At 47.3% G+C, this 7,776-nt stretch overlaps 1 protein-coding gene across 3 annotated transcripts; it reads left to right on the plus strand.

The window, feature by feature from the left end:
• The first annotated feature begins 265 nt into the window (after positions 1 to 265).
• LOC136326316 (protein S100-A2) lies at positions 266 to 3,683 on the plus strand. Of its 3 annotated transcripts, none has more exons than XM_066262091.1 (3): positions 266 to 417; positions 1,810 to 1,963; positions 3,241 to 3,683. In XM_066262091.1, exons 2-3 carry the CDS (start codon positions 1,823 to 1,825, stop codon positions 3,391 to 3,393), a joined length of 294 nt encoding a protein of 97 aa, XP_066118188.1. In that variant the 5' UTR covers positions 266 to 417; positions 1,810 to 1,822; the 3' UTR covers positions 3,394 to 3,683. The 3 variants fall into 3 exon arrangements, with proteins under 3 accessions (XP_066118188.1, XP_066118187.1, XP_066118189.1); XM_066262090.1 differs by lacking the exon at positions 266 to 417 and adding an exon at positions 726 to 746; XM_066262092.1 differs by lacking the exon at positions 266 to 417 and adding an exon at positions 1,596 to 1,617.
• The last annotated feature ends 4,093 nt before the right edge of the window (positions 3,684 to 7,776 follow it).

The following is a 7,776-nucleotide window of genomic DNA, read 5'->3' on the forward strand; positions in this document are numbered from 1 at the left end:
AATCCCAGTGTGTGTCTGCAGACTGTGACACACAAATGAGTTGTGACTCATTGGCATGCCATGAAAACAAGACCTGGCAAGAGTCTCCAGGCCCCACAAACAATGGCTGCCTCCCCTCACCCTGGGCCCAGGCTGCCCCTTCCTCATGACAGCTCCCACTCCTCCTGTGGCTGGAGTGGGCCCAGGGGCTGCCGTTTGGGCCTAGAATTCTCCTCCAGTTCGCGGAGGTGGCAGTCTCGATAGGGAGGGGAACAGATGGGAGGGGTTGGGGGTGGTTGGAAGCCAGGCTTTGGTGGATCAGGTTAGGACAGGTATGGTTTCCTGAAAATGCCAAGTTTGAGACCAGTGAAGCTGGCATATAAATCCCCACCCAGCCCTTTGCTTTCCTTTCTGAGTCTCTCTCTGCCATCTGGTCTGGTGAGTACCTCTGTCCTGCTGAGGGCTGGGTGGGGAGGAGCCCCACAGTCTCTGCCTTTGTCCCTTTGTCCTGATCTTTTTCTCCACAGTTTTCTCTTCTGGTTTCCTTGGTAGATCAGCCTGGGACATCTCTGCATCTATCCCATTTGGGGGACCTTCTGTGAAGTGTCAGTGTAAGGGTTTCCCCCCAGTTCCTCTGTGAGATCTCAGCTTAGTAGTTACTCAGAGGCATTCTCTTGGGTATTAGTCTGGGACCCCTCTGGGGGCCTCTCAGTCTGGGTGTCTCAGTCTAGAGGCCCTTCCTGGGAGTTTGGGCCTAAAAGTATGAGGTATGTGTGTGTGGGTGTTTTAACAAGAATCCTGAATTTGTTTTATATTATTATTTTTATTTATTTTTTGCCAAGTCCTGGATTCTGGCAGGACCAGGGATCTCAAGTGTATGGTCCTTAAGGGTGTCTGCTCTGAGTAGCAGCATAGCTCTGACCCCTGCAGCTTCCTGCCTTCTCCCTCCTGCCCCATTGCAGGCTGGCAGGATGGGCCGGGGTTATTCTTGCCTCTGTCACCAGCTCCTCAGGCTTAATCCTGGAACCTGTCTAACCCCTTGGGCTGGTCTGAGCCTTTCAAGAGGCAGGGCCTTCGGAAGGATAATTGCTGAGGTCTGTCCCTCTGTCCCCAGATTTCACCCTGATCCCAGGGCACTGGACATTTAATTCCTTTAATTCCCAACTCAATAGAATTCTTTCTGGTGCAGAGGGTATTCATTCCCTGTCTGCAAAGAGCCAGAACCCTGACTCTGGGGCCTTCAATATGAAGAAAGACGTATTCCCTACTCTCTGAGAGCCCCTCGTCTGAGGAAGTAAACATCCCTGCACTAGGGGCTTTCATTTAGAGTGATATTCTTTGGCCTTAACAGCCCCAGTCTGAGGAGGTAATGACTCCTTGGGAAACCTTGTACCCATAGGCTTAGCCAGGGTTACTGCCCTAACCCACCAGCCCCCACTAACTTACCCATGGAGTTGCTGTGTCACCCCAGTCCTGGCACAGAGTCCACTGGTGTGGGGAGGAGCCAAATGGGACTTTGGTTGCCCTGTCATTTCCCTTCTTACAGACACTCAAAGGCAGAGCCTTGCTCTCAGGGATATACCCTGTAGGTGATCAGCGGAGACATGAGGCCCTGCCCTTGGTGACTTCCAAACGCAGGTTAAAGTTTAGCATCTGCATTCAGTGTGGGGTAGAGGTGTGGCCCCTGCCCAGGGAGCCACAGTCTGAGGGGTCAATGTGGCCCCTGCTTTCCCATTCAGAGAGGGATTTGGAGAGGCAGTTTGGGCACAAGGACAGATGTGGAGCCTGCATGCTGGACTGAGAAGTCTCCATTACCTGTCACCCCTTTAGCCCCAGATCAAAGATGGCCAGTCCCCTGGAGCAGGCGATGGCTGTGATGGTTGCTACCTTCCACAAATACTCTGGCAAAGAAGGTGATAAGTTCAAGCTGAGTAAGGGGGAGATGAAGGACCTTCTGCAAAAGGAGCTGCCCAGCTTTGTAGGGGTGAGTGGGGCCGGCTTAGGGTGGGAGGGTCCTGGTGTGTGGATGTGGAGCACTTGTTAAATCTCTTCTTCCCACTTCTGGGTGGGGCCGGGCCCTTCATGGCCTCAGTGGAGTGGGAGTGAGGTCCACATGTGAAAGCCCTATTACAGGCTGTTCTCTGCAGCTTTCCAGAAAATGGACATGCTTCATAGTCAGTGCCTTCGAAGTCCGTTCAATCCCCTCATCAGAGAGTTGAGCAAACCAGGGCCCAGAGGGGAAGCACCTAGTCCAAGACCACACCTCTTTCTCTCTCATTTTTTACACTTATATGCTAAATTAAGGTGTGTTGGGGGAGGAAGGTCCAGCTAAGACACACACCCTGAGACATTTGTAGAGAAATAAATGCCTTCAGCTTTCAATTTGCTCCTTGTCTTCCCTATACCTACTACTAGATAATCCCAAAGTCAAGTCTCACAGGCTCTGAATCTATGAGGCATGTCTTTCTTTCCTTTAAAAATTTGTTTGGTCAAACTTTAAAAATTTGGCTTTGTCTTGGCTGGAATTTAAAAAGAGTTTGCCTTGGCCCTGGCTGGTGGCTCAGTGGATAGAGCATCAGCCTGGCATATGGATGTCCTGGGTTTGATTCCTTGTCAGGGCACACAGGAGAAGGGACCATCTGCTTCTCCCTGCTCCCCCTTCTCTCACTCTTCCTCTCCCACAGCCAGTGGCTCTATTGGTTTGAGTGTGGCCCAGAGTGCTGAGGATGGCTCTGTGGGAGCACATTGGGCTCAGGTGCTAAAAACAGCTCCGTATGAGCATTGACTCCACATGGGGTTGCCAGGTAGATCTTGGTTGGGGCGCATGCAAGAATCTGCCTCACTGTCTCCCCTCATCTCATCTAAAAATAATAAAATAAAGTAAATAAAATAAAAATAAATAAAATGAGTTTACCTTTTCTGAATTCACCTTGCTGGTGATAGAGAGTGGGGTGGCTCCAGAAAGCTTTAGTTTCTTCACCAGCAAAATGGGAGTTGTGATGCACACTTCTCTGGGTTTATGCGGGGAGTAGAGCTGATCCTGTGCTTAGGGGGTGCCTGTGTGCTCCCTGCTTCCAACAGGAAGAGCTGGAGGCTGTCACCAGTGAACATCTATCTGTCCTCACTCTTGGGGTCTCTCAGTAGCTCCCAGGGGCTCTCCGCCCATTGCCTACCAGGTCCAGGAGAGCTGGGCTCTGCCCAGGGAGTGTGTGTTTAAGGTGGAGAGCAACCTGGCGATGACCCCACTCTCTCTGCTTTCAGGAGAAGGTGGATGAGGAGGGCCTGAAGAAGCTGATGGGTGACCTGGATGAGAACAGCGACCAAGAGTTGGACTTCCAGGAGTATTCTGTTTTCCTGGCCCTCATCACTATCATGTGCAATGACTTCTTCCAAGGCTTCTCACACCAGCCCTGAAGCAGAGCTCTCAGCTTCTTGCCATGAGTGCCTTGGGCCCAGGAGGACTTTCTATCCTTTTTAATTTTGTACTCAGTAAACTTTTTTGTCTGTTGATAATAATTTAGTTGTTCATTGATGCCCTGTAACTTGGCTGGCCCAGTTGGAGTGCTGAAAACTGAAGGCCTCCTAATCTGACCCTCTTCTGGGGCCTGACTTACCTTCCGGAAGATTTCCCAAGGCCAGAGCTCTACCTTAGATCCCACATTTTGAGGTTTCAAATACCAATAAAGATTTAGAAATTGAGATAATTTGCTAACAGTTCTTTTTTTCCAAATAAAGATATTTAAAAAGGCAAATCCCATTTACCATCACTATCATTTCATAAAAAAGAAAATTTCCAACAAAGAAAGAAAGATATAATCTCAGAACAAAGCGCAGACTTTGACATTTTTGACATTCAATACTGTGAGCAGCCAGTTGTATCAGGATCTGCTCAAGAGATATAAGTTAGTCTAATCAACCAGCAAAGCTTTGTATTAAGGCCTTCTTAAACAATTGCAGGCCATAGGCAGCATCCCTGTTTTCAGCAAAGCTGTAGCTCTTTTTATGCCTGCTTTCAGACTGGCTAGCTCTAGAGTTCATTCCTCCCCTGTTGGTCTATGCTGAAAGCTACTAGGAGCTAAGTCATATTAACATTCTCATTTTTTCCTACCATTTCTCCTAAAATTGTGCCCTAGGATGATAGTATGCCCTCTCATAACAACATCACTAACTTTCCAGTTTGCAAAGACTAGGTCTTCGTAATTAATTTTTTTTAAAAAAATATTGATTTTAGAGGCAGAGGAAGGGAGAGACAAATATCAATTTGTTGTTCCACTTATTTATACATTTGTTGGTTGATTTTTTTTTTTTTTTTTTGGTATTTTTCCAAAGTTAGAAGCAGGGAGGTAGTCAGACAGACTCCTGCATGTGCCTGACTGGGATGCACCTGGCATGCCCACCAGGTGGTGATGCTCTGCCCATCTGGGGCATTGCTCTGTTAAGGCCAGAGCCATTCTAGCATCTGAGGTGGAGGCCATGGAGCTGTCCTCAGCGCCCAGGCCAACTTTGCTCAATGGAGCCTTGGCTGTGGGAGGGAAAGAGAAAGATAGAAAAGAAGGAGAGGGGGAAGGGTGGAGAAGCAGATGGGTGCTTCTCCTGTGTGCCCTGACCGGTAATTGAACCTGAGACTTCCACATACCAGGCCAATGCTCTACCACTGAGCAAACCGGCCAGGGCCCATTGGTTAATTCTTATATGCGCTTTGATTGGGGAGCAAACACACAACCTTGACTTATTGGGATGATACTTTAACCAGTTGAGCTACTCAGCCAAGGCCTAGGTCCTCATTTTTTTTTTTTTTTTTTTTTTTTTTTTTTTTTTTTTTTTTTTACAGAGACAGAGAGGGAGTCAGAGAGAGGGATAGACAGGGACAGACAGACAGGAATGGAGAGATGAGAAGCATCAATCATTAGTTTTTCTTTGCGCATTGCAACACCTCAATTGTTCATTGATTGCATTCTCATATGTGCCTTGACCGCGGGCCTTCAGCAGACCGAGTAACCCCTTGCTCGAGCCAGCGACCTTGGGCTCAAGCTGGTGAGCTTTTGCTCAAACCAGATGAGGACTCGCTCAGGCTGGAGACCTTGGGGTCTCGAACCTGGGTCTTCCGCATCCCAGTCCGACGCTCTATCCACTGCGCCACCGCCCGGTCAGGCAGGTCCTCATATTTTATTCTTTTCTCTTTATCCAATTCCACAGTTTAGGTTATTATTTTTTCTTTCTTTTTTATGAATCTCAGTTTTATTTTTTTATTTTATTTTATTTTGGCAGAGACAGAGAGAATCAGAGAGAGGAACAGATAGGGACAGACAGACAGGAACGGAGAGAGATGAGAAGCATCAATTCTTTATTGCGCCTCCTTAGTTGTTCATTGATTGATTTCTCACATGTGCCTTGACCGTGGGCCTTCAGCAGACCGAGTAACCCCTTGCTCGAGCCAGTGACCTTGGGCTCAAACTGGTGAGCTTTGCTCAAACCAGATGAGCCTGTGCTCAAGCTGGCGGGCGACCTCGGGGTCTTGAACCTGGGTCCTCCACATCCCAGTCCGACTCTCTATTCACTGCACCACCTCCTGGTCAGGCTGAACCTCACTTTTAGTTACCAAATTCTCTACCAGTTAGGAATATATTCAGTTGTACAATAAATTACAAGAAACCTCAGTAACAGTGGCTTAAATAAATTGACATTTAAATGCCTCAGGTAAGAAGTCTAGTGTATACAATTCAGGTTTGGCTCAGTGACTCAAAGATGCTGTTCTGGTTACCTATTGTTGCATAACAAACAACCCCAACTTGATGAATTAAAATGTAAACTTATTATCTCTCAAGGTGCTGTGACTAGACTGGGATCAGTTGATGGGGTTCCCATTTGAGATCTCTCATGTGGTTACAGATGGAAGTGGGGGCTGAAGTCATCTGAAAATTCAAATGAACTCAACTTCTGAGTTTGCACACTCAATATACCTGGGAATTGGTGCTGGTTGTCAGCTGGGAGCTCAGCCAGGACTGTCATCTGGAATGCCGGCCCATGACCTCGCTCCATGTGGCTTGGGCTTTTCAGAACTTGGTTCTGAGAGGGAGGGACCCCAAAGTGAGTATCTCAAGAGGCCCAAATAAGGTTTCTTAAGGTCTATCTTATCTCAGAAATCCCATCATATCACTTCTGTTGCATTCTATTGACCAAGCAAGTCATTAAGGCTGGTCCATATTCAAGGGGAGGAGAATTAGACTCCATCTCTTAAGGTGAAATAGATTGCAATTATCTTTGGAGATTATATATCATAATTTGGGTGGTGGTGGATTAGAGGTACAAAGTAGTCATTGGTCTACAGTAATTCTGAAATAGAGTCAAACACGTCACCAGATTCTTGGTTAGGGTTTAGCTCTTCTCCCTATATATGGTTCTTGCTTTACCCTCTGAGCTTTTGGTTTTATTTTCTGAGCTAACTTTTTCTTTTCCATCAGAAATGTCTGTGTTTACTTCTTGCCCATAGAAAATTGAAGACCCAAAGCTTCTTTTTTTTTTGAGCTGTTTCTGTCCCTTTCAGTCCAAGATCATATAATTCTTTTAAAAAATGTGGGCTTCTTTTTTTTTTTTTTTTTTTTTTTCATTTTTCTGAAGCTGGAAACAGGGAGAGACAGACAGACTCCCGCATGCGCCCGACCGGGATCCACCCGGCACGCCCACCAGGGGGCGATGCTCTGCCCATCCTGGGCGTCGCCATGTTGCGACCAGAGCCACTCTAGCGCCTGAGGCAGAGGCCACAGAGCCATCCCCAGCGCCCGGGCCATCTTTGCTCCAATGGAGCCTTGGCTGCGGGAGGGGAAGAGAGAGACAGAGAGGAAAGCGCTGCGGAGGGGTGGAGAAGCAAATGGGCGCTTCTCCTGTGTGCTCTGGCCGGGAATCGAACCCGGGTCCTCCGCACGCTAGGCCGACGCTCTACCGCTGAGCCAACCGGCCAGGGCGGGCTTCTTATTTATTAACTTATAATTCCCTTACTTAGACAAAAACCACCTCTTTGAGACTAGCCCTCTTCTATCTTAGATTGAGAATCAGGGTGTGGTGAGAAAATGCCCTTATCAGTCTTTTTTTTTTTTTTTTTTTTTAAAGAGAAAGAAAGAGAGATAGACAGGAATGGAGAGAGATGAGAATCATCAGTTTGTAGTAGTGTCACTTTAATTGTTCATTGATTAGTTTCTCATATGTGTCTTGACAAGAGAACCCAAGCTGAGCCAGTGACCCCTTACTCAATTCAGTGACCTTGGGCTCAAGCCAGTGGCCCCAGGATCATGTTGATAAATCCATGCTCAAGCTGGATGAGCCCATGCTCAAGCTGGTGACCTCAGAGTCTTGAACCTGGGACCTCAACGTCCCAGGTTGACACTCTATCCACTGCATCAGTTAGGCCTTTACGATCCTTAAAGGCTCTCCTGTCTGATAAGGTCCACAAGGCACACTTCTGAAATTATTAGATGCCATGTTGTTTACGAAGATTTGTGAGACCTGCCTTTAAATCTTTTTGAGGTTTTCATAAAGGGTCTTGCCTCATGTTTTACCATGAGACCTTTATTATTGGCAGGGCCCTGGATTTGATCTTTGCCCTGTGGTCATTTATTATTTTGAGAGTCATTTACTGGATGAATAGAATGCTCTGGGCCCTCTGTATTTCCTCTAAATTCTTCTCAAAAACTGAACAATTTTAAGGTGGCCAGATAGCTCAGCTGATTAGAGTGTTCATGGAGGTTGCCAGTCAATCCCGTCAGGGTACATAGGATCTATGTCCCTGTCTCTCTCTCTCTC

Source organism: Saccopteryx bilineata, chromosome 2 (genome assembly GCF_036850765.1).
Source record: "Saccopteryx bilineata isolate mSacBil1 chromosome 2, mSacBil1_pri_phased_curated, whole genome shotgun sequence".
Taxonomy (NCBI): domain Eukaryota; kingdom Metazoa; phylum Chordata; class Mammalia; order Chiroptera; family Emballonuridae; genus Saccopteryx; species Saccopteryx bilineata.